The 23921-nt window shown below is 37.7% G+C and overlaps 3 protein-coding genes across 6 annotated transcripts in view; 1 reads left to right on the forward strand and 2 right to left on the reverse strand.

Annotated features, from left to right (window-relative positions):
- Positions 1–1424: 1424 nt before the first annotated feature.
- Positions 1425–5796, reverse strand: LOC141754965 (trypsin-2-like). Its single transcript, XM_074614453.1, has 6 exons — positions 4699–5796; positions 4316–4466; positions 3546–3802; positions 3256–3392; positions 2309–2410; positions 1425–1639 (listed from the first exon to the last, which is right to left on the reverse strand). Exons 1-6 carry the CDS (start codon positions 4736–4738, stop codon positions 1592–1594), a joined length of 735 nt encoding a protein of 244 aa, XP_074470554.1. The 5' UTR covers positions 4739–5796; the 3' UTR covers positions 1425–1591.
- A 121-nt stretch (positions 5797–5917) lies between these two features.
- Positions 5918–19270, reverse strand: lipea (lipase, hormone-sensitive a). 4 transcript variants are annotated; one of them, XM_074614450.1, is made up of 11 exons: positions 19142–19270; positions 14958–15196; positions 13864–14148; positions 13475–13565; positions 13224–13369; positions 12938–13123; positions 11540–11692; positions 11165–11309; positions 9268–9495; positions 7950–8326; positions 5918–6859 (listed from the first exon to the last, which is right to left on the reverse strand). In XM_074614450.1, exons 1-11 carry the CDS (start codon positions 19149–19151, stop codon positions 6599–6601), a joined length of 2121 nt encoding a protein of 706 aa, XP_074470551.1. In that variant the 5' UTR covers positions 19152–19270; the 3' UTR covers positions 5918–6598. The 4 variants fall into 4 exon arrangements, with proteins under 4 accessions (XP_074470551.1, XP_074470548.1, XP_074470550.1 ...); XM_074614447.1 differs by having other exon boundaries at positions 19146–19265; XM_074614449.1 differs by having other exon boundaries at positions 14958–15202; positions 19142–19195.
- A 2272-nt stretch (positions 19271–21542) lies between these two features.
- The window catches only part of LOC141754962 (sodium/hydrogen exchanger 3-like), a 31166-nt gene continuing 28787 nt past the window's right edge, over positions 21543–23921 (forward strand). The window contains exon 1 of the mRNA XM_074614445.1: positions 21543–21637. The gene's annotated coding sequence lies outside the window, so the exon portion shown is untranslated. The remainder of the gene's footprint in view (positions 21638–23921) is intronic.

The raw sequence follows: 23921 nt of genomic DNA on the forward strand, positions 1-23921 counted from the left end.
ATAACTTTACGAGAAAAAAGTCGTAATATTACGAAAATAAAGTCATAACTTTAAGAGAATAAATTCGTAATATTACAAGAATAAAGTCATAACTTTACGAGAAAAAAGTTGTAATATTACGAGAATAAAGTCATAACTTTACGAGAAAAAAGTCGTAATATTACGAAAATAAAGTCATAACTTTAAGAGAATAAATTCGTAATATTACAAGAATAAAGTCAGAACTTTACGAGAAAAAAGTTGTAATATTATGAGAATAAAGTCATAACTTTACGAGAAAAAAGTCGTAATATTACGAAAATAAAGTCATAACTTTAAGAGAATAAATTCGTAATATTACAAGAATAAAGTCAGAACTTTACAAGAATAAAGTCGTAAAAAAATTACGAGAATAAAGTCATAACTTTACGATAAAAAAGTAATATTACGAAAATAAAGTCATAACTTTAAGAGAATAAATTCGTAATATTACAAGAATAAAGTCATAACTTTACGAGATTAAATTCATAATATTACGAGAATAAAGTCGTAACTTTACGGGAAAAAAAGTCTTAATATTACGAGAATAAAGTCAAAACTTTACCAGAATAAAGTCATAATATTACGAGAATAAAGTCATAACTTTACAAGAATAAAGTCAGAACTTTACGAGAAAAAAGTTGTAATATTACGAGAATAAAGTCATAACTTTACGAGAAAAAAGTCGTAATATTACGAAAATAAAGTCATAACTTTAAGAGAATAAATTCGTAATATTACAAGAATAAAGTCAGAACTTTACGAGAAAAAAGTCGTAAAAAAATTACGAGAATAAAGTCATAACTTTACGATAAAAAAGTCGTAATATTACGAAAATAAAGTCATAACTTTACGAGATTAAATTCATAATATTACGAGAATAAAGTCGTAACTTTACGGGAAAAAAAGTCTTAATATTACGAGAATAAAGTCATAATTAAAAAAAAAACACGTAAAATTACTACTTTATAATATTCTGACTTTATTCTCATAATATTACCTACCATAGACCTACAACAATGATAAATAAAAATTAAAATGTAAACAAAAAAATAGTTATTCATTTCCATTTCTAAAAAAATCCACAGGGAGCCACTGGAGAGGAGCTAAAGAGCCGCATGTTGTAGACCCCTGGACTAGGATATATTTCAAAAGAAATTTGTGTTTTCATGGCAATATTCTCCATTAGTGGTTGAAACAGTGCCAGAATAAATATATATATATATATATATATTTATTCTGGCAATGAATAGCTTTATATATATATATATATATATATATATATATGTATTTATTCTGGCACTGTTTCAACATATATATAAAGCTATTCATTATTTACAAACCTCAAACGGGTCTATTGCGGTAAAAGACAGATGAAATAATTCCAGAAACAGAGTTAGCTTGTGTACTCACGGTGATTTTTTATTGTCATTGTTAAAACAAACACAAACAGTCATGAAAGACGTCATGAAGTGGTTAGTAAAGCTGTATGGTCCTCATATAATCAGGAGTAAGAGCGTCGACATGAACTGAACAGACAGGTTTTTCCTGATCTCTCCTCTACAGAAGGACTTCAGTGAGAGGCCACAGTGGAGTGGATCCAGTCAGTAAAATGGCAGACCTGTGGAGAACAAATTATAAATATTACTTTAAATAAAAGAAGATTGAGTTGGTTCAGTTTATATATTTTTTGGTGACATAAATAACAAGCAAGAAGAGAGACTTTAGGATGCTGCACTCAGATAACAGTTGACTGTCATCAACTAAATTACAATTTACTCATGTTTATATTTATTTTAACTGCACTATTTTATGCCTTAGATTAACATTTACTTTTACTTGTGTGATTTTTCCTTTTATATTATACGTATTTAATGAGCATTGTTTAAGGAACCTGAGACCAAAGATTTTCATTCACCAATGACAAATAAAGAACCTTGATATAATAAATCAGATATAATTAAGGTCAAAATGGCATTTGGATGAACATTGTGTAAGATATCAGTAATTTGAATATATTTTCTGTGCATATCAATTCCAAAATACAAGTTATTGTGTCCTCAGATATTACATTTTGGAGTCTAAATAACCTTCAGATATGACTGATTATAACACAACACAGCAACTCCCAATACAACAAACACATTCATTCATTTCACAAAACATGACACCAACTCTGACAAAATCCTCAAGAGATAAAAGTAAATAATTGCACTTTTTGAAGTGTTGTAATTCAAGTCCTTAACTGACAAAATGCCTGTGCACATTGGAGTATTTATTTAGTACGCACCTTGGCGTAAACCCCGGGACGATTCTCTTCAGCACAGCCCCATCCCCAGGACACCACACCCTGGAGCTCCCCGTTACACACCAGGGGGCCACCAGAATCTCCCTGATGGAGAAGGATGGAGAAATAGCACTCTATTAAACAATAACAATCATTAAAGAATAACAAAATGTAATAAGAGTAATAATAATAATAATAATAATGAGGAAAGAGGAAATAAAAAGAAGAAATATTGCAGTGCAATTTGAAAACCCGAATATAACCACACACCAATACATTGATATCAGTTTGGAAACACAAAAGCATATCAACAGATGGCGAAAACATGGGCGAAACCAAAAACATGACATAACACAAAAGCTCTAATATTGAATGAAAAAAATATATTTTGTCCAGGGCTGTCAAAGTTAACACAATAATAACGCGTCAAATTCATTTTAACGCCACTAATTTCTTCAACGCATAAACGCAAGTTGTGATTTTTAGGTTTTAGCGGCTCAGTTTTAAAGCTAGAGTGAAGATACTGGTATCATAAGAAACTACTAAACCTACTGTACCAACTGTCATACTAGTTTGTCATGAAGGAGGCTAAATAACGCTCCAAACTTGTGCATAATTTTGGCGAAGAAAAACTGGCATGGCCATTTTCAAAGGGGTCCCTTGACCTCTGACCTCTGACCTTATACATACATTTGCATAAAGCAGCATATCTGTCCACTCCTATGTTGATAAGAGTATCAAATACTTGACAAATCTCCCTTTAAATTAAATATTTTGATCGATTGACAGCCCTAATTGTGTCATATGAAACTGATTTAACAAGATGAAATCTGTGAAGGTACAACATTAACAGGATTATTATTATTATTATTAATATCAGAGGAACAGAATTATTCAAAACAAAAATCAAATTGACCGATGGTCTTTTGTATATTTGGGCCTTCATGTACCTGACAGGAGTCCTTTCCTCCCTCCAGGAAGCCGGCGCAGAACATGGAGGAGGTGATCCTGTTGGGGTAGGAGCGCTCACAGTCCAGCTGGGGCAGGATGGGCAGGTCCAGGCAGTGCAGGCATTTCAGACAACCGACTGAGTCACACAGACAGAATCAGAGAGACATTTTAATAGGCCTCATCATCTGCAGTCACACAATCAGATCATGAAGTAATCTTTGACCCGTGACACAGATTTCTCTCCTTGAACACATCTTTGGCACAGATAAAAACATCATGCCAGACTTACAGGGGCTCTGGGTGTTTCCCCATCCAGAGACCAGACACTGGGTTCCTGCGGGGGCACAGCTGCTGGGCAGGGCGACCGGCTGGACGTACTTATCAATCTTTGCTGGCTCAGCAAGTTTAATCAGCATGATGTCATTGTTGATGGTGTAACGGTCGTACTCCGGGTGGGGGATGATGACAGCGGGAGCGATGAACTGCTCGGGGCCGTCCTTGTAGCCGATGTGGTGCTCACCCAGACGCAGCTCAATATCCTCACCCCTGAGAGGCCACAGTGGGAACAGAGAGTGGAGCCATTTACCCACTGATACACCATGGGTATGTGGTATACGTACGCAGGCAAAAGAGTCCATTATCCAAGCAAAGTTTCTGTGTTTTTTATGATTTATTTCTCCAAAAACAAGCAAGTAAAGGAAAGAACAAATGTTTGTCGCTGCCTGTCTTGCTCTAGTAAAAAACCAAAGGCCCACCCAGGTGCATGATGGTCCTATACCTGCCTACCAACATATAGAACCGCAGTGTTACCCAATTCACAAACAAAATACTAATTACGCAAAAATTAAATATACTAAACAAGAAAATAATTAAACAAATAAGTATCAAAAGAAAACACTATAAAAAATATAATTAATTACTTATTATTAGTAAAACAACTAAACACTACTGACAAATAAATACTCTCTTACAGAGAGTGAGAAATGGAAGATAAGCACATGCAGATGGATACTGTCAGTACAGAATGGTGTGGTAGGTCTAAATCAGTCCCTAACTTACTTGTAGCAGTGTGCAGCAGTGACGACCCAGCGGTCGTTGATCAGGGTTCCTCCGCAGTAGTGCCAGCCGTTGTTGAGCGACACCTGCCAGGGGACGGAGTGATCCCTGCACTCGTAGCCACCGACGATCTTATCATCGAAGCCGAGGGCAGCTGTGCAGTCGGCGGCGAGAGAGAGGAGACGGGGAAAAGTGTATGAAATAAGCAGAACAGTGGCATGTTTGACTTGTTTGAATCACACGTGAAAATGCATCATGATCTGGAAAAGGTCATGACCCCGAAATGTAATTTACACTTTAGAAAATTTCTAAAACTGAGCATGCAAAAGAAAGATTAAGGCGTTTTAAATCTAAAGTGTAAAAGCTTTATTATCACTTAAACTCACCATTGGTGCCCACCAGCACAAGTAAAGCGAGGAGCAGCATCACGACTGTGGTTTGGACGTCTGCAGACGGGGAGGCGTCTCAGATTTAAGGTGTGTTTGCTCCCCACGTCAACATCACTGACAGCTGATAAGGAGGACTGACCAATAGAAGATGCTGTAGAAGAAGAAGAAGAAGAAGAGGGAACCGATGCCCAAAAAGCGCCACCATCATATACAGTATACTGTATGGGAACTCTGACAACTGCAACATGTGCAAACACCTGGTGTAGTTATCATGAGGGATGGGAAATGTCAAGCTGTGTTAAATAACTCTGAGGTTATCCTGCCCGTGGGGTTAAGGATTATTTTATCAGTAATAACAAGTTTGTGTTCAGTAATATTAACTGTCCACCCATGAAACTAAATTCAACATGGAGGTTTTACGATGTTTCTACATAATACACGCTAAAATAACCACAACTTAAAAAACATCTGGTTAAAATAACATTTCTGGTTTACATGTTTTACATAATCCTAACGGGGCCAAGGGGTTTATCAAGTGGCTGCACAGGTTGTTCTAACAGAGGAGGTAACACTCAGATTAGAGTCCTACTTAAGGCAGCAGTAGGCAGAATGTTTTTGGCATCATTTGGGCAAAAATTCCATAATAACCTTTCAGCATATTGTAATTCAAGTGTTCCGAGAGACTTCTGCACCTCCTCATGGCTGTTTTCAGGCTTTAAAAAAATCTAGCCCGTGACGGGAGTCTTTGGCCAATCACAGGTCATTTCCGAGAGAGAGAGCTTTCCTATTGGCTGTTCATTCAACGGAGGCAGCTGTCAATCACACGCAAACTCCGATCAAACGGTCAAACTAGGCAGCGTTGATCAAATATGAATCAATATCCTGTTACTGCAATGCCTATTTCTCGCATAAAACATCTTGTTGTTTCCAGAAACATCTTGTACTGTACTGTTCCGGCTGGTGGGCGGTGCTTGGTATTTCCTCAACTTGACGGCCGGGTCACAAACTTTCTCATTTTACAGCTAAACAGTACACTACAAGATGTTTCTGAAAACATTTGAGGTGATGAATAGGCACATGATTTTTTCTCATGCACTACTTTCACAATATAGCAACCGTTTTATAAAAATAACTTTTAAAAAAAAATCATATTTACTCCAACCTGCCTACTTTAGATTTAATAATATGTCAAAAAGCATCAAATAAACACAAGTGATCCCTGCAAGTTTGGATTTAATTCAGACTTTAAATATAACAACAGAGTTAAATATTTATATTAACAAAGATTAAGAAATCCTTTACAGTAGAACAAGCTACTTTCATAAGACACATCCACATACTCCTGGTGAACAAAACAATATAATGGTAATAGTAATAATAATAATAATAATAATACAGTGCATCTGGAATGTGTTTCCTGTGCGAGTAAACCTTTAATCCTGGTCAGTTTTTGCAGTAATGTAGGCAAAGCTTTTCTTTGCACACTTGAGCAGCACTTTAAATTTAAGGCACAACAGCTCCCTTCACTGACATACAGTATATCAGTTAAGGGACGACTGCAAGGGCTGGTTAGAGTGAACGTTCTGTCATTCTGTAATATTCTCAATGTGCGTTTTGATCTAAATCTTCAACATGTAAATCTTGGTAGAAAAATACTTGATTATTTTAGTCTTCATTAAGGATCATGTTAGAGCTGGTTTATAGAAAGTTAAAGTTTTTAGTTTAAATGTTGTGCAATAGAAGTTTCAAGTGCAGTGTTCCGAAGCTTCCTCTACTTTTACAGTTTCTGTTGCCTCCTCAAACTTTCCTTTTCTTAAATTCCCTCTCATCTCTCTCACATTATGTCAGATCTCTGTTTCATCCAAGAACAACAAAGTCCCACGAATGACCAGATAAATCAGCCTGATGGATCGACGCTCTGACTAGTCTCTTCCATCTTTGGCCGTTTGCGAAGAGCGGGGTTTTCCTCCTGAAAAATCTTCCTCATTTCATCCACGCAGATTGTTGCTGCGACATCCGTCTCCTTGGCGAGCTGCGTCAGGGCGAGGAAGCCGTGAGGCAGGTCCTCCACCACCGTCAGACTCACAGGCTGGCCCATGCCTCGCAGCTTCTTGGCAAACATCACAGAGTCGTCCAGCAAGGCATCCAGAGCAGAGGCCTGTGAGGACACACGCAGGAATCAGGAAACAAGGACTGGAAAAACACTCAAACCTTGTTGTGTTGCAATTGCTACTGATATATCTGCAATAAGCTAATATCGGCCAGGCAGATTTATCGGCCTAGCTCTATAATAGATCCAACAAATATGAAAATGAAGCTGTGTGTGTGTGTGCATGAAACTGGACCATACTGAGCCAGTAAACTGTTTTTCTCGCATGCTTTAGCAGAATTAATACTGCTGACCGTTTATCCAGCCTTTGGATGGCAATCACTTCTGTTGTGGAAACTGCTCAGAAACCCCCTTAGTGTTAATCTAGCTAGGAAAACCATCCATCCTCTGAATGCTCTAGGTCTCTAGTTTGTGGCTGTAAAGTTTCTCACTACAATGAAATGGCTACTATGGGGATTAACATCATCACACATGAATACAAGAGAGTCTCAGCTTTACAGTGATACCCAATTTATGTAATTCAAGACTGTTTATGGACTCTAGTATGCAGAAATCATTTTAGAATAGGTGAAAATAACACACTTATACAGCATTCAAAAAAGACTGCATGGTTTTTGCCCAGAACTGCATGTGATTATTATAAAGTGGGCATGTCTGTAAAGGGGAGACTCGTGGGTACCCATAGAACCCATTTTCATTCACATAACCTGAGGTCAGAGGTCAAGGGACCCCTCTGAAAATCACCAAGCTAGTTTTTCCTCGCCCAAATTTAGCATAAATTTCGAGTATTATCGAGTCTCCTTCCCAACAAGGTAACATTACATGGTTGATACCAATGGATTCATAGTTTCATATTATACCAGTACCTTCACTTTAGCTCTGAAACTGAGCCTACTACAGCCTATGAAAGACGGTAAAGTCGGTCATGATTGCCGGCGATCCCGTGGGTCTCAGAAGGTTAAGTAAAATGGCATCAGAGTCTGATTATTAGGCTAAAAATCGTACTCGTTGCCTCTATAATTTCCCCCGAGAACTTGTAGCTGTGCCTCCGCTGAAGTTACACACCCTGATGAAAATAAATGTTTAAATTGACATAGATGAGATTTTTCAAGAAAATATAAGCTCTTCCCTTTCTTACCACTATGTGAACAGGCGGCAGGCCTCTCAGCATGTCGTCAGGAGCCAGCAGGGGCGACACAAACGGGTTCCTGATTATGGGGCAGGACGTTGGGCGAACAAAAGCCAGGATCTTGGAGCGCAGGGGCTCAAAGCCTTCTGGGTAATCCACGTTACTTTCACAGTTTTGCGTGGCGCCGTGAGTCGCGTTGCTTTCAGACCTCCACGGCGAGGATGACAGCGAGCGTGCTCCACCTGTAGTCCGCATGGGGTCCAGAAAGGACTGGATCCAGTTGGAGGCTCCCTGGGTGAGATCACCGAGCAGCGCAGCGGTGTCTCTGCCCAGAGCGCCCAGGCTGCCGTTTCCCACTGCACGCTCAACCGTCTGACAGTCCGTACCTGGGAGGGAGATGATGGGACGTAAGCGGATGTGTCAGAGAAACAGACAAAAAGACACCAGAGAATTTCTTTGTGTAATGACAGCCTTAGTATTTATACGAAGGCTTTTTGGCCCTGTGGTCAAGGCTTTTCAATTTTGTCCTCAAATATCATTGATCATAATTTCTTATTTAATATGTTCAAATAACCACGTGGAACTAGTCAATATGTGCGGGTCGCATCAGGCACTGCTGGATAATACAGAGCATTTAAACCAATTATAGTAATCAGTCTACACACACACAGATTTATCTGCAAATGTAAAACCACAATCCTGTTTACTTTCAATGGGAAACAAAGCCTTCTCTCATACAGAGATCAGCTCTCTGGCATAGGATCTCCAACACCTGAGACGTGAGGATTAATCAAGTTTAAAAAGATATGAAGGCAATATGATAAAATCTGCTTCTCTTTTCTACATAGTTTAAGGTCACATAGCAACAATGAGTCACTACTCAGACTACTGGTTTGAGTCTCTCTATTCCAGGAAGAGAAAATGAACTGTTTATGTATTCAGCATTACACTGTTGGAGGATTCAGATAGCTCAGCGACAGACTCTCCAGAGGCTTTCAGTGTTTACAGTTGCAATGAGTAATATCAGGCTGACCAGCCAAACCAGTAAGCCAACTAGGTGGTGCCACAGTGGTGAGGATTAAGCCAAGTCAGACCATGGGTTGATACAGACTTTATATGTAGAGCAGGAGTGATTGTTGGTTTGACAGTGTACATGACAGCAGGTGTTTAATCATTATCATCTTCCTTTCCTCCCACGTTATCCGGTTTACACATAAATCCCTCTGAGATTCTGTTTTCTGTTCCAACAGCGCCGGAAAGTGCTCTCAAGTTAAATGAGGCGTGAAACAGCACACGGCTAATGCTGTGCACGCACCCACCCACATACCTGCATAGGCATTGATGCACTTTGTGAGAACACCAAGAGGCAACAGCGGGTCGATGAGCGTGAGCAGGCGGGACGGCGAGGCGTCAGTGGTGAGCAAGGTGGCGGGGTAGGCGGCCATGATGCCGTCGGCGACCCGGATGCCGGAGGACATGGCCTTCATGGACACGGTGATGCAGAGGTTTCCTCCAGCGCTGTCACCTGCCAGACAAACGCGCTCCGCTGTGGAGCCTGAGACACACACAGACACAACATGTAAATAATGATGATCATTTAAATCATATTAATAAAGAACAAGGATTTTATAACAGGCTGTTTCATAGATGTCACTTTGGGCATTTGTGATGGGAATCTTTCTGACATTTTATAGAAAAATCAATAACTGAAAACATCATTTAACTAGGGCTGTTAATCGATTCAAATATTTAATTGTGATTCGTCGCAAATTAATCACACATTTTTTATCTGTTAAAAATGAACCTTAAATGGAGATTTATCAAGTATTTAATTCTCTTATCAACATGTGAGTGGGCAAATATGTTTGCTTTATGCAAATGTATGTATATATTTGTTAATAGAAATCAATTAACAACACAAAACAATGATAGATATTGTCCAGAAACCCTCACAGGTTGCCAACATGGCAAACTGCAGCCCAACAGGCAACAACAGCTGTCAGTGTGTCAGTGTGCTGACTTGACTATGACTTGCCCCAAACTGCATGTGATTATCATAAAGTGGGCATGTCTGTAAAGGGGAGACTCGTGGGTACCCATAGAACCCATTTACATTCACATATCTTGAGGTCAGAGGTCAAGGGACCCCTTTGAAAATGGCCATACCTGCTTTTCCTCACCAAACTTTAGCGTAAGTATGGAACATTATTTAACCTCCATCGCATGACATGGTTGGTACCAATGGATTCATTAGGTTTTCTAGTTTCATATGATACCAGTATCTTCATTCTAGCTTTAAAACTGAGATCGCTACGACCTAAAAATCACATGTTGCGTTGCGTTATTATTGCGTTAACTTTGACAGCCTTATATTTAACAGATACTTATAATAAAAATAAGCATTAGTTACAGCCCTGATACCATTACATCTTTAATCCTGTCATAATCGGTTTTATAGTGTACCATATACTGTATCTTTATATTTTTCCACCTTTTCTGCATGTGAGCGGGCACACTTGACACTTTCCATGATCTGATAATATACAGATAACAAATCACGTGCCATGTTCTGTAACTGTGCTGCCCCTCCTCCCGTGGAGCCAACCAGTAGCGTCACATATGAAATTGGAACACTATGTACATGTGCTATCTACATCTGTGTCTGTGTTTACACATTCTCTATTGCTTTCTGTACAAATACAGCCGTCTGTAGAGCTGATTGTGTGAATACATGTGTGGCACAGACATTTGCATTTTAAATCCACACATTTTGTTATATTTATAAATACTCATTTGCATATATTCAAAACAGATTTTCCTCTCATATCAGGGCCGTTGTATATGTATATGTGTAATAACTGTAAGTAACTGCTGTGGTTTACTATTCTTTCATATTTCACTCTACTAATATTCTAACTGCCTTTTTCCTTGTGTTGAGTTCTCTCACTTCTGGGTTTCTTTACACTTTTCTATCTTAGGTTTCTTATCTTTTAAAAAAAGTAAAAAATAATAATAATAGTTAAACAGTAACTTTCTAAAAGGCAAATAACAAATAAAAGAACTGAAATCTTGAACACAAAAAAAAATTCCTACAGTAATAAATATACAGTTAGTCCCCAAATATTCACATATTAATCTGTTAAAATAAAAGACATGAATTCTCCCTATTGGTTTACTGTAGCTCTGCGTTGTCTGTCTTAGTAGGACGTACGTGGCACACATACCTAGCAGATGACAGTTCTTCAGAGCCCAGCAGTAGGCGTAGAAACATTCCTCCAGAGCTCTGGGAAAGGGCGCTTCGGGTGACAGAGAGTAGTCCACGGAGAGGATAGGTACGCTCAGCTCCTTCGACCAAGTCCGCAGATAATTCTGATTTATGAGGGGATGGACAGAGAGCAGAATAAACACGATTAATTTAAGTGTACTTAATAAATAATTTATGAAACACTTATAGGATTGAAAGATCTAGTGCTAAATATTTAATATTATATTATATTATTATAAGGAGATTAAGAGTATAAGTAGTAGTATTAACCCTATGATGACTTTTGCAAATATCTACTACAAATGAAGCTACAGTTAACACCAGCGTTGTGTACCTCATGGGATCTGGAAGTCTGGGCCACGAAGCCCCCTCCATGGAAGTGGATGAGCAGCCAGGGGGAGCGAGGCTGCTTCTGAACCCAGGGGAGGTGGGACGTGGTGACGGGGGGAGGAGTGTCTCGAGAATAAGCTAGCAGCTCTTCACTCTCCTATAAAGTTGGGGAGAAGTCATAAGGTAATTAATGATAAAGGACACGAAGCAACAAAACATTTCATGCTCTTCACACAATTAAGAGAACTAGTTCTTGGTCTCTAGTATTGCTGCTTGCAGTTTTCTCGAGAGCCGCTCATCCAAACACCTTCACACTCAACACTGCAATGTCGAGAAACTAAAAGTACAGAAATACATACATACATATATACAGAGACTCTTTCCATTTTAGCTAGATGACATAATGAAATTTTTCCCACCTTGACTAACATATTTTCTATGTCATTGCCTTTAGCTTGCATTCTTTCTAATAGCCAGCAGGGGGCGACTCCTCTGGTTGCAGAAAGAAGTCAGATTGTATAGAAGTCTATGAGAAAATGAGCTCACTTCTCACTTGATTTATTACCTCAGTAAACGTTGTAAAATCACAGGGTGACGTCACGGTGACATGCACTTCTTATAAAGAGTCTGTGGGCATAATGTACCACCACTTTATATTAAATTCCCCCCAAAAAATGTTGTATCAGAAATACAATACTTCTTCCATTTCCCCCCTCGTATAAAATAAAACATTTTTATCTCTCTTACTTGTTTCTCATTGGTTTACATTTTACAATAATTATGTCCAAATGCAGCATACACTTTCAAATGATATGTCATGGGTACTTACCTTGTGTTGTAGTAAATACACACATTGGTAATATATCGATTGGGGTCTGCTTGTACATTCATGTGTACACTATTATGCATTACACTGTATCTCTCATGCAACTGATTAGCTGATTGATTGGGCTTTCACATTTTAGCCATTGGGCTAAACTGTGGAGTTTTTTAGACTTTTTCTAACGAATGCAAAAATGCAAAATGCGAAACTTCACCAAAGTTGAACTCCACATGAATGTAAAGATGTGAATTTGCTTTGCCACCAGAAGCGAATGTTTTTCCGCCCCATTGCTTGCATAGAAGGGTAGTGAATGGGAAGCGAACGTTAATGTCATGCATGTGTGCCTTTAAAGGGAGATCCCTTTGTCAAAATCGGATCATATATAAGCAGATTGTATCACATGGCGGACAAAAGGAGACAGAAAATTCACGTACAAACTTCTGACACTTGATCAAAGATCACATTTTTTAGGACAATTTGTAATCATTAGATGCTCCATCTAAAACTATGTCTGGTCCAGATTTGTATTCCTGTACACGTTCCTCACCACATCCCCGTATTAGACCTGTGGAGCCTCACCTGTCCTTCTCGAAGCTCACAGGAGATGAGACGCATGTGGACCGGCCCGGGGCCCCAGTGGGCTATCGGAGGAGACACGGTGGCCGTTAGACTGGGGTCTGAGGCCAGTGGGAGGCGCAGAGTGACAGGAGGAACAGTCAGGGTGAAGTTCACCTGCACTGGGGTCGAGGCTATTCTGCTGAAGCCCTGGACAGAGGGAGACATGCAGGGTGGTTGACCAGTTAAAACATTAAAGAGGATTTCAGCTAATTTGAGAGTCAGAGGAAGAATATTTGACCCTGCCTACTGCTAAAAGGCCGGACTCTGTGAGGTTCCAGAAGGACTTCCAGAACTGCATGTCCAGGTTCTGGGTAATGCGTTCAAACTCGGCGCCCCGCAGCTCTGGATCGATGACGTACTTCCCTGATGTGAGGAGGGAAAGGGCTGCCAAACCTGGAAAAGGAGGGATGAATTTAAGCATGAACACATCTGAAAAGGCCACAACACGACCTTCCATCAATACCATGGAAAAAAACAGAGAATAAAAAAAAGACTAACCCAAACCAGACTGCTGTTTACCATACGTCTCTCCGTATGTAACCATGCTTATGACAACAGTCTGGAGGAACGGACGTAGAGTTGGCGAGAACTGTGGAAAGAGACAATGGACCGTTAATAATAAGAGCTTTGGTTTCAAATAATTAGAACAAGTGACACACACTTTTTCATTCTTAAAATACTATATTAATAAGATACTCATTTCTACAAAAATAGAATATTAAACTGGTTATCTGATGTTACATATTCAGAGAGCGATCAGAACACTCAACAGGCTTGTATCCAAGTTATTTGAATTACATTTTGGTGAGAAAACTAACTTTAACGTGCTGAAAATTGGACAAAATAAAACCAACTGGTGTGAAGTAAGTCTGTTTTAGTTGGCTGACCTGAAAGCCCAGACAGCGGCCGTAGAAGCAGGCTTTGTGCATGGAGCTGTACTCCTGCACAAACCTGCCGCTCAGGTCCCCGTCCTGCAGGGAGTACAGCTGGCCACATTCGTTTTCGTTGATCAGCTGCTGGGCGAGGTGGACCAGGGCACGCAGCTGACACAGCGCGCTGCAGTACGCCTCCATCTCAGAGGCATTGTGGTCTGCCCTGAAGAAGGCACTGTTGTAATTAGAGGCAATGTAGCGGCCCTTGTGGATGATGTGCATAAGGCAAGACAGCAAGACCTGAAAGAAAGAAAGAAAACTAATGTAACTTCTGCTGAGAAGGTAGGAAGTCTGCATTTAAAGGATAAGAGTGATATTCTATATTTTTGTTATTATGGACAAATCCCATGAAAAGACCAAAAACCAACATTGAATACCAAGTATAGTTGGTGTAGTCAAAGCTTGATCTAGCTTTCACTGTGCCATAAAGCTCCATTGTTCTCCAAAAATAACAAAACGAAACAAAGAGCCACACTGAGTGCCACAGACAGGGCAAGAAAGTACTAAGAGACAAACTAACACATTGTTGGTTTTGGTCTTCTAATGAAATTTTTGTCAATAATAAAAATACAGAATAAAAAACAATCCCCCCCAAAGTTAATCGTAAAAGTAAATTTTAAAGCAAACATAAAAAATCACTAGTTGCAGCTTCTCATGCGTGAATATTTGCTGGCTTTCTTTGTCTTCTATCATAACAAACAGAATAGTTTTGGGCTTTGTACTGTTGGTCAATACAAACAATTCAACTACGGTTTTGGGCAAGTTCTAAAATACTGTATATTTTTCACTATTTACTGACATTTTATAGACCAAATGATGAATAGATTCATCACAAAAACAATTAATAATGAAAATAATCATTAGTTGAAGCCCTTATGTTTTAATAATGATTTAAAATATTACACGTAACACCTTTAAAACACTGCTGTTAACAAACTACAAGCGAAATCAAACAGAAAATACACTGGCTTTTGTGTAACTCATTAGTAGAGAGTTCTCACAGCTCAGACATCAGCTGTGAGTGGAAAAGTGAGTGGGTTCAGTCATACCTTGACCAGGGTGCGGTAGCCATTCCCAGGCGTTTCTGCGTCCAAGTCATAATGATGGAATACAGTGGTGAAGCTGCCGACCACAGGCTCAAGGGCTCGGCCGTGCTCCTGAATCTGTCTCATACACGTTACCAGGCGCTTGGCAACAGCGCCGTACGGCAAATCAGACCCACACAAAAAAGAAATGTTGTCTTCACACACCGTCTCCAAGGCTGCGAACACAACCTTGTAATCCATATCTGAGGCTGGGAGAGAAAGAAGAGACAAGAGAAGCTTTATTGAACCTCCTTTATATCTGCCTCTGTAGCTCCCCGCACAGCAGACATGTGATGTGTGCTGTATATCTGGAAGAAAATAGATCATCACCCAAAGCCGGGTAAACACATAGATCTCAATGACCTCATCTACTGCAGCAAAACTCATTGCGTGATTATCGTCTGGTTATCTGTTTAGTCAGGGGTTGAAGTTCGATTACACCCTGAGGATTGTACTTAAATGACTTTAATCACAAGAAGAAACAATAGACCAGACAGATCATACACTCTAGGCTCTGTACATGTGATTACTCTTTTATGTCACTAACAACGAGGGATGATAGTGATGACACTGATACTGATAGCGATAACTGGACTTTGGGTATCGGCAGATACTGAGTACCGATCTGATACCAGTGTTTAATTAATAAAATGTATGCCTCACTGGGAGTGACTGGGATCATTCTTTTATGTGTAAGGCAACATCAGGCTTAAACATCGCTTTCTTAACTTTTTAAAACAAAATGTAATAAATGAATACGTAGCAATACATTTACTGAATTGATATTTATCATTAAAATAATAAATCGTTCGCCAGTAACTTGGTAAAAAATCTTCCAATTGCTCAAAACTTAAACAGGAATTAAATTTCCTGTCTATAATGTATATGGTATATAAACATAACACCGGTATCGGTGCATCCCTAATAACAACACAAAGACACGGACAAGGTGAAATGACTGGATGTCTTATTCAAACACGCATATCTGTTGTTAGATCGATTGCAAATATTGAAAACGTGTACATCAAGAGTCTGCTCTATTTCTAGATAGCTGACAAAGACTGAAAATGAATAAACAAATCATGTGCACTTTTTTTGATTTGCATGTACTGTACATACCACCATGCAAACAGGTATGAGTTTTACATGATCTACCCAAATCAAATCACACCCTAGAGGAGCCTCCATGAAAAATATACGGAGTACAATTTCACCACAAAAATAAAAAAAATATTCCCCAACCCCCAAGGCTTAACTGACATCTTTTAAATATTTTATAAAGGATTTAAAAAATATATTTTATATGGAATTTGACTACATCCGTGGGATGACATTAGTCATACATGTGTTGCCAAGCGACATTAAAGCCATCATGTTAACGTTCATGGATTGTAGACACTAGAGACGTTGTGCAGCGCGGCTTTAAATGTTATAAAAGTGGGAAATCTCTACTGTGTCAACAGCAGCTGTCAGTGTAAATAACATGGAGCAGAAACTGAAATCAGGACACTGTTCATAAACACTGAAGGCTTTATCACAGTTCTGATGCAAGCATGATAGCTTGATTCTGTTTGTCTATTTCTGCTCAGTAGCCAGTGTTTAAAGCAGGGGCGAGTCAGGTTATGTTTTTGTGTTATTGGGCAAAAATTCAATAATAACCTTTCAGCATATAATTCAAGAATTCAAGTGGTGCCCCGGGGAAGGCAGTTTTCTGGAAAAGTAAAAAAACAAAAAAACAAAAGCTAGAATTTGAAATTACAGCCCTCATCTTACAGCTCTCCTCTCTGTCCCACCAGACGAGCATGGGCACATTAACACAATTCATACAGTAGGCTAACCTACACGGTGCTAGTCATTCATTTCAGACATTATCCCGATCGTGGGTTGTGATCCCGATGATGTTATATAGCTGCATTTCCACAAGAATTACCATCCGAAGCGTTTCAGAGATGGAGAGAAAGGCTCCGCATACTTTTTCTTTTTACTTTTAGTACGTACTACAGCTGCCCTTACAAAGTATGTGCTGTTGCATGCAGTATGCAGACAATTGGGACATACTACTTATGTCAAAACATTGAGCCTTGAACTTTGACCATCTTACTCATATATAAGCTGTGCAGAGGATTGTGGGTCAGAATAGCCAGAAAAGTGTGCTGGCTTGCATGCTGCAAAATGTGACCGAATGTAGTAGGATATCCTGGTATTTTTTTGCATTCTGCATTTGACATATTATGTATAGGGACATGTTGTTCTGGCATACTAAATAGTATGCTAGTGTGGGTATTGGAATGCACAGAAAATGCCTTCTGTTAACCGTAGCAGCCATGGCTGCACCGCAGCAGTTAAGGCTAAACTATTAGAAAATGAATGCTTGCCCCGAGCTACCCCAGCCCTGTGAGAGTCACAGCCGTAAGCAGAAGGCTAAATTATTAGAAAATGAATGCTTGCCCCGAGCTACTGCCGTAGCTACCCCAGCCCTGTGAGAGTCACAGCCGTGAGCAGAAGGCTAAATATTAGCAGTATTTTCTCTCCATCTCTGAAATGCTTTGCCAATATTGTCAGACTCTCTTTTTGATGAGTCTGTCTTCCTTTGTGGGATGCTTTGCAGTTGTTGCCAATGCTGCAGTAGGAACTTCTCCTGCAGGAAATTCCGCCGTTGAGTCAGGCTTTCATCGAAGGGACATGCATGCACATCTGTATTTGTAGAACAGCCAACAGGAACGTTCTCTCTCTGAAATGACTTGTGATTGGCCAAAGTCTCCCGTCACGGGCTAGATTTTCTAAAGCCAGAAAACAGAGCCATGAGGAGGTGCAGAAGTCTAGTTATCTCTCAGAACACTTGAATTACAATATGCTGAAAGGTTATTATGGAATTTTTGCCATCTCGTAATATTAAGACTTTTTTCTCGTAAAGTTATGACTTTATTCTCGTAATATTAAGACTTTTTTCTCGTAAAGTTATGACTTTATTCTCGTAATATTATGACTTTTTTGTCTTTAAGTTATGACTTTTTTGTCATATCATGACTTTTTTCTCGTTAAGTTATGACTTTATTCTGGAAATCTCAGATTTTTTTCCCCTCAATGTGGCCCTAATACTCCTGCACTTGCGGGCCCTCACTGCATTAGACTTATATACTATATACTATTAACTGTGTTACCTTCATCACAAATCTCAAATGTTTTGCGGCTCCAGAATGTTTTTTCCTTTGCCTAAAATGGCTCTTTTGATAGTAAAGGTTGCTGACCTCTGGTCTATCTAAATGAAATCAAGGTTTTATTAGATAGATAGATAGATAGATAGATAGATAGATAGATAGATAGATAGATAGATAGATAGTAGCTTTATTGATTCCGAGGGAAATTCAAGTTTCCAGCATCACAGTTCCATAGTGCAAAACATGTTAGTAAAAAGGCAGTAAAAAAAGTTAGAAGTGCAAAGTAGAAAGTACAAAAGAATATACCAGATATAAAAATACAAGGAGATGAAGAAAACTGTTAAAAATGAGTATAGTGCAGGTTAACTCCAGTAGCTTAGTCTAGGAAAGTGCAGTTACATAGTACAGCTTAGTTTCTTTTTTACGTATTCAGTCCATGAGTTTCAGTTTCTGTTTTGCATAACACACTTCTTGAATCCCTTCATTCCTCCTGCTGAATCTCACCATTTAACCAAAATAAAACACCCAGGTTGTCCTCCAGCTGATAACTGACCTGTCAACAGGCTCGTCATCGCCTACGTCACCGTCACCGTTACTGTTACTGTCCCAACAACACTCATATCAGTTTCCAGCACAGATATCAGCTTCTCCTTCTGTTCTTCTCTCATTCAGGAGGTTTTGGGAGCAGCATCAGGCTTCTCCTGCTAGCTTGTTTCCATTCCCCTCACATAAACATCACTGACACATAACCGTTGTGTCTACAGTGTCTACCGAGCACCGGTTATCTTACCGGTGACAACTTCACCACCAAGTTTGTACCGACTTCGACCACCTTGTTTCTGTTCTTCTTACAGCCGTTTAAAACCGTTAAAATACAACGACATTGATTCATATTCGTCTCTAACATCCAGCGCCGCCATAACACGCTATAAATGTGCCAAAACACGACATAAAGGTGTATATAAGTGTATAAAATGTGCCTTCTCTTACCGACCTGCATCCTCTTCCTCCTTGATGTTTCTGTTGCTGTCAGAGCGCCCGCGCTGCATGCTGGGTAATGTGAGCTAGAGTGCGAGGCACCCGCCCACCGCGCGTGCACCAGTGAGCATGATGGATCAACAGGTAAACTACCTGTTAGCGAGCATATTCACACTTAGGCTGCATCCCAAAGCTCTTAATTTTCGTTTCCTCGCTCCTCGATCCTCGCTTGAACCGGAATTAGTTCTGGTGCGCCATTTTGAAGACCGTCCCAAAGCCCTTATTTGTGCATCGAGGAGCGAGGATCGAGGATCGAGGAGGCTTGCCGGAGGAGCTATGAGCGAGGATACACCAGTGTATCCTGCACGGAAGTCTTTTGCCGACCGACACGCCCCCTTATTGGAGATCAGTTACTGATTGGACGCTGCTGCCGATCAGACTGATCTGATAACTTTACCTCTCAACATCACTGGAGTTTTATACCGGAGTGAAAACAGATCACAGATTAAACGTTTTATAGTTTAGTTGTCTTCTGATTCACCATCTAGTTATAATCTGTGTTAATTGAAGCTCTGAGCAGCAGCAGAAGGATCTGCAGTAGCTCTCCTTCACACACCGTCAGTGAAGCAGCCTGACAGTCAGAGGGGTTTATAAAACCTGACAAACTGACTTAAAATAACTTTCTTTATTTATTAGAATGATTTTTCTTTTCATGATCTGTTATTTCCCCCGTTAACTTTTATTAATGAAACTATTAAAGTCAGAGCGAAAAGGAGAGTCTGTCTGTCTGTCAGCAACAAACACCTTTTACATCATTTATCATCATTTCCATTCAGTCACATGAGGCTGATGATTCCTGAACGTCGGTTTGATATGAGTTACATCATTTACATTTTCCCTTTAGCCTAATAAATAATGTCCAGTGTTCAAAAAACACCACAGTCATATTCTGGGTTATTAAATAATTAACTCACAATCAGAATATCAACAACTACAGACGCTAATAATGAATCAATAATATAAAGTTATTGTGCCAGTAGAGATGGTTCCTGGTCCTCTAAGCAGGACTCAGTCCATAGTAGAAATACAGGCTGCAGCTTGCACTTGTCTTTATTAGTATTAGTACAGTTCAGACACAAACAGCTGTTAAAGCTGACTGACAGCTGATCCAGCTGTGATCAGCTGCTGCTGTCATCAGAAACGGACGTCGCTTCACGTGACGCTTCAGAGGAAACGACCGTCCCATGTCGCTTAAATCGTATTTCCTCGTTTCCTCTCTCCTCGCATGGTTTCCTTGCGTCTCTCCATGCTTCCCTGGTGGGAGGGACTAAGACGCAAGGAAAAGACGCAAGTGAGGGAAACAGGGATGCAATTAAGAGCTTTGGAACGCAGCCAGAGAGTCAGTGCTGGGAATAACTAAGTACATTTACTCAAGTACTGTACTTAATAACAGTTTGTGCTTTACTTGAGTCTTTTCTTTTCATTCTACTTTTACTTTAATACATTTTCAGAGGGAAATGTTTTACTTTTTACTCCACTACATTTGTTAAGTACGACGGAGTATTAGGGCCACATGGAAGGAAATAAAATCTGAGATATCGAGAAAAAGTTGTGTTATTACGAGAATAAAGTCGTAATATTACGAGAATAAAGTCATAACTTTACGAGAAAAAAGTTGTGAAATTACGAGAATAAAGTCATAACTTTGCGAGAAAAAAGTCGTAAAATTACGAGAATAAAGTCGTAATATTACGAGATAAAAGTCATAACTTTACGAGAAAAAGGTCATAACTTTACAAGATAAAGTCTTAATATTACGAAAAGAAAGTCATAACTTTACAAGAAAAAAGTCGTAACTTTACAAGAAAAAAATTGTAAAATTACGAGGATAAAGTCATAATATTACGAGAATAAAGTCGTAATATTACGAGAATAAAGTCATAACTTTACGAGAAAAAAGTCGTAAAATTACAAGAAAAAAGTCGTAAAATTACAAGGATAAAGTCGTAAAATTACAAAAATAAAGTCGTAATATTACGAGAAAAAAGTCATAACTTTACAAGAAAAAAATCGTAAAAGTACGAGGATAAAGTCGTAATATTACGAGAATAAAGTCATAACTTTAGGAGAAAAAAGTCGTATTACGAGATTAAAGTCATAACTTTACGAGAAAAAAGTCGTAAAATTACGGGAATAAAGTCATAACTTTACGAGAAAAAAGTCGTAAAATTACGAGAATAAAGTTATAAATATGGAGGAAAAACACTCTTGTCAAAGTGCTATCACACAGTTTTTCATTTTAATGTCATGTCAAGCTATTTGCTTATTGAGGCGTCTTATTAAATAGAGCTTTTTCATAGCAGACAACACAGGTTTTACTAATGACACTAACTATGGCTCTGTTCTCTTCAAGTTGACAGCGTGATAATGTGCCAGCATGCACAATAACGGGACCCTGAAACTGAAGCAGCTAAATGGATTCAGCCATCATTAATAATAATGTCAAAGGTAGGTTCATAAGTAATGATTTCTGTGGAAAAAGGCCTATATACTTGTGTCCTGTCATCTTACAGACTTCTGTAGAAATTCTAGCACAGTTGTTGCTCCTCTTCGCTGTTATACAGGCACAGAAATATAACAAACAGTAATGAAATGGTGTGCATGAAGCATACTGTATACCGCAGCAGTATGTGATGTGATTGGTGATGGGAGTCTCTAGTGGCCATCAGATCAATTACAACACTCTGGATATGGGTGAAGTTTTGCTCTACAGAGTGCCTGGACTTGAACCTTAATGCCCACAGCTTCACTTAATAAAAACAGAACTGTTGGTCTTCTTGAATTTCGGTGAGGAACACAGAGTATTAATTCAGTTAAATATGGCCAAAAAAATATATTTAAGTATCTTCCTTGAAGATTGTCACCTTGGGCTCTGTTGTAATTGTGACTTTCTGACATCTAATAAACGATTAATACAAACAATTTATATAATACATATTACATTACATATTACATATGTTATATTATTAACATACATACATATTATCATTAATTCAATACTTTTTTTAATAGAAAACTCATTGTTTCCCTAATTAGGATTTATCTTACATGTATATCTCACATTCACGCACGTCAGGTGTACTGTATCCGGACTATGATTCGGTATTGACATGTAAATATCCTCAAATGTCGGAAATCCCCAAAAAATCCAAAAAATCCAGAAAAAGAAATGTCTGAAAAAAGTTTTTTAAAAATGTCCGAAAAAAAGTTAAAAAAAATGTCCAGAAAAATTGTTTTAAAAAGAAATGTCAGAAAAAAGTTTTTTTTTTTTTTTTAAATGTCAAAAAAAAAAGTCCAAAAAAAATTGTCCGAAGAAAAGTAAAAACAATTTCCTGAAAACTGTCTGAAAAAATGTTTTAAAAAAAGTTTTTTAAAAAATGTCCGAAAAAGTCAAAAAAAGATGTCCAGAAAATAGTTTTGAAAAGAAATGTCAGAAAAAAAGTTTTTTTTTCAAAAAATTGTCTAAAAAAAAGTTTTTTAGCTGTCCAAAAAAAAAGTAAAAAAACTTAGCCAGAAAAATGTCTGAAAAAAAGTTAAAATATTGGAATTAAAAAAAAAAAAATCTCTGAAAAAAAGTTTTTTAAAAAATGTCCGAAAAAAGTAAAAAAAAATTTCCAGAAAAATAGTTTTGAAAAGAAATGTCAGAAAAAAAAGTTTTTTTAAAAATTGTCTGAAAAAAAGTTTTTTAATTTTGTTTTTTAATTGTCCGAAAAAAAGTAAAAACAATTTCCAGAAAACTGTCTGAAAAAAAGTTTTTAAAAAAAAAATGTCAGAAAAAAAGTTTTAAAAAATGTCAGAAAAAATATTGGAATTAAAAAAAAAAAAAATGTCAGAAAAAAAGTTTTAAAAAATGTTGGAATTAAAAAAAAGAAAAAAATGTCTGAAAAAAAGTTTTTTAAAAAATGTCCGAAAAAAGTAAAAAAAAGATGTCCAGAAAATAGTTTTGAAAAGAAATTTTTTTTTAAAGATTGTCTGAAAAAAAGTTTTTTAATTGTCTGAAAAAAAGTTTAAAAAAAAATTTCCTGAAAAAAAGTTTAAAAAAAAAAATGACAGAACAAAAGATGGAATTAAAAAAAAAGAAAAAAAATTTCCTTTAAAAAATCCAAAAAAAGAAATGTCTGAAAAAAAGTTTTTTTAAAAAGTGTCTAAAGAAAAGTAAAACAAAATATGTCCAGAAAAATAGTTTTTAAAAACATGTCCAAAAAAAAGTTTTAAAGTCCAAAGAAAAAGTTTTTAAAGTCCATAAAAAAAATGTCTGAAGATTTCTTTCAAAAAATTATCTAAAAAAAAGTTTTTTAACTGTCCAAAAAAAGTAAAAAAAAATTAGCCAGAAAAATGTCAGAAAAAAAGTAAAAAAAAAAAAATGTCAGAAAAAATGTCAGAAAAAAGTAAAAAAAAATGTCCAGAAAGATAGTTTTTAAAAGAAATGTAAGAAAAAACGTGTTTTTTTTTAAAAAATGTCCAAAAAAAAGTTTTTAAAGTCCAAAAAGATAATGTCTGAAAAATGTCTGAAGATTTTTTTTTTTTAAATTGTTTGAAAAAAAGTTTTTTAATTGTCCGAAAAAAAGCAAAAAAAAAAAATGTCCAGAAAAATGTCTGAAAATAATTTAAAAAAAAAAAATGTCAGAAAAAAAATTTAAAAAAATGTCAGAAAAAATATCAGAATTAAAAAAAAAGTAAAAAAAAAAAACATCACCAATGTTGCATGACAACGCAAACGTTTGATAACGTT

This window comes from Sebastes fasciatus, chromosome 17 (genome assembly GCF_043250625.1).
Source record: "Sebastes fasciatus isolate fSebFas1 chromosome 17, fSebFas1.pri, whole genome shotgun sequence".
Classification (NCBI taxonomy): Eukaryota; Metazoa; Chordata; class Actinopteri; order Perciformes; family Sebastidae; genus Sebastes; species Sebastes fasciatus.

Bases quoted from the DNA above. Each gene is read 5' to 3' on its own strand.
- LOC141754965 (XM_074614453.1), bottom strand. From the start codon at position 4,738: ATGCTGCTCCTCGCTTTACTTGTGCTGGTGGGCACCAATG. The intron at 3,803-4,315 runs GTAAGTTAGGGA...GTGGCCTCTCAG, and splicing joins ACTGCTGCACACTGCTACAA to GGGTGAGGATATTGAGCTGC. The intron at 3,393-3,545 runs GTAAGTCTGGCA...TGTGTGACTCAG, and splicing joins GGGAAACACCCAGAGCCCCT to TCGGTTGTCTGAAATGCCTG.
- lipea (XM_074614447.1), bottom strand. From the start codon at position 19,200: ATGCAGCGCGGGCGCTCTGACAGCAACAGAAACATCAAGGAGGAAGAG. The intron at 13,566-13,863 runs GTCAGCCAACTA...CTCTTTCCACAG, and splicing joins GCCGCTGTCTGGGCTTTCAG to TTCTCGCCAACTCTACGTCC. The intron at 9,496-11,164 runs GTATGTGTGCCA...TGTGTGTCTCAG, and splicing joins GAAGAACTGTCATCTGCTAG to GCTCCACAGCGGAGCGCGTT.